The sequence below is a fragment of the Chaetomium fimeti genome (genome assembly GCF_033439085.1).
Source record: "Chaetomium fimeti strain CBS 168.71 chromosome Unknown B0H64scaffold_17, whole genome shotgun sequence".
Classification (NCBI taxonomy): domain Eukaryota; kingdom Fungi; phylum Ascomycota; class Sordariomycetes; order Sordariales; family Chaetomiaceae; genus Chaetomium; species Chaetomium fimeti.
The window spans coordinates 13,812-15,744 of NW_026944345.1; the positions used below are offsets into that span (position 1 = coordinate 13,812).

The window sequence follows — 1,933 nt, forward strand, 5'->3', positions numbered from 1 at the left end:
GGACCCAACCGTTTTTTTAGTGGCCCCTGATACAAAAACGGCGGCCCCTGTGCCGGACATTGCCGCTCCGACCTCTAGGATCCTTAAATTAGACCTGCTAGGGCTACGCCCCATTTGCAACGATTGGTCGTAGCCCTAGTGCCCCCGCAAATTCACCATCAACCCCTTATGAGATTGCAATAGACCCTTTCGCTGAATTTTCGTCCTTCCAGACGTAGGCACGAACATATTCCGCTATATTTGACCTCCTTAGGTTACTCGAGAAGCTGAACTCCCCCTACCGGGGCTGGGTCAAAAGGGGGATCCCAAACTCTGATTTAGAGACCATTAGCCAGCACATATACCAGATGGCTATGATTCTGATAGTATATCCTGGCTGGGTAAGACGAGATATTATCTCAAGAGCTATTGTATCTCTGACTTACAGGCTAATCAGGAAAATGTTGATGACTGGCTAGCGGCTGTTGAGATGGCTATTGTCTATAACGCTCCTGAAGTAATTTCCGGAGATGTGATACCATCGGATAACATTAGCCGAGGTAATTCGTTTTGCAAGGGGGATCTTTTTATATTATTAACTGAAATAGAAAGGAAGCAGATTTGTAAAGAACTTAGCTTGGACTACCTTATCTGTCTTTCGAGAGAGTCTAGGAATGATATATTTGCTAGTTGTATTAGTAGACTCTGGAAAGAATATAAGGAGGCTGCTAGTTATATCTCTTAGATCGTTTATTAAGTCGATAAGTTTTAAGCCCTTTCTTAGGTGTATACTTACTCCTACTAGTATCCCGAACTGTTATTTTAGCTTAATAACTTTAAAAGTTATCGGGGGTATATTACCGATAACTGGCTTGGTGGAAAAGCAGATGATATTCTTTGTATTTGGGAAGCAAATAACTTGTATAAAATCTCAGATACTATCTTTATATTTGTTATAGACGGGCCTAGCGTTGGGAAAGGAGCCCAATGCGAACTAGCTATATAGAAGTTTAGCTTTAGATATATGTCTGTTAGAGAGTTTCTACGCTATGAAAGAGGTGTGCCCGGTTCTCTATATAGGGACTTTATTAAGAAAAGCTTTTGCGAAAGTGTACCGGTACTACCAATATTGGTTATAAAACTTCTTAGTAGAGAGCTTTAAGGGCTTGGTACTGATGGAAAAAGTATATATAGAATTATTGTCGATGGGTTTCCGTTTAGTGAAGATTAGCTTAGAGTATTTGAAGAAGAGGTATATATATATAGCAGTTTCAAGTATATGTTTAATAGGATATTTAGGTATCGCTTTAGTATATAACTATTGTTATAGAGTATCTGCTTGAAGTTATACTTTAGTGGTTAACTAAGTAGGCGATGTTATTAGACCGGGAGGATGATGCTAGAGATAGAGCTAAGAAAAGGATTGATATTTTTATATAGTCGGATATCTAAGGCTTGCTGGCTCAACTCTCTAAGAACCTGCTCTAGAAGGTAAATACATTATAGGGCTCCCTTAAGAGGCTATAGTATACTAATAACCTTTACTATAGATTGATTGTGTTGGTTCGATTGCTGAGGTTTAGGTGGTGTTCCAGAGCTTTATAGCAATGGAAATAGATGTATTTAAAACTTGGGAGCTCGATTGAGTACATCTATAGTTAGGGTGATGTCCTACTACTGAAGAGAGAAAAATCATTAATTGAAAATATATGGGTGATCCCTACACCCTAGCCACCTACCACTGTAAGCTCTGTGTAATAACCGTAGGATCGTAGCTGTTGGTTATATGTGTAAAGAGTGAGATTGTACTAGCTATTAAGGAACAAGGAGAGTTGCGGTAGAGCCTTATAGCCTTGGTTATCTAGCGCTAACCTTGTAAGTATACTGTTAAGGCTACTCTCATTAACCTTATCGTAGAAAATGGCTCTTTCACCTTTAACTATATCTAGTTAGT

General features: G+C 39.2%; 1 protein-coding gene across 1 annotated transcript; it reads left to right on the forward strand.

Annotated features, from left to right (window-relative positions):
• Positions 1 to 239: 239 nt before the first annotated feature.
• B0H64DRAFT_332830 (uncharacterized protein) lies at positions 240 to 724 on the forward strand (the record flags this gene model as incomplete). The annotated part of the gene is made up of 3 exons (XM_062801072.1): positions 240 to 380; positions 437 to 539; positions 588 to 724. Coding segments are annotated over 3 exons (381 nt in total), but the record flags the coding sequence as incomplete, so codon positions are not given.
• Between the last annotated feature and the right edge of the window lie 1,209 nt (positions 725 to 1,933).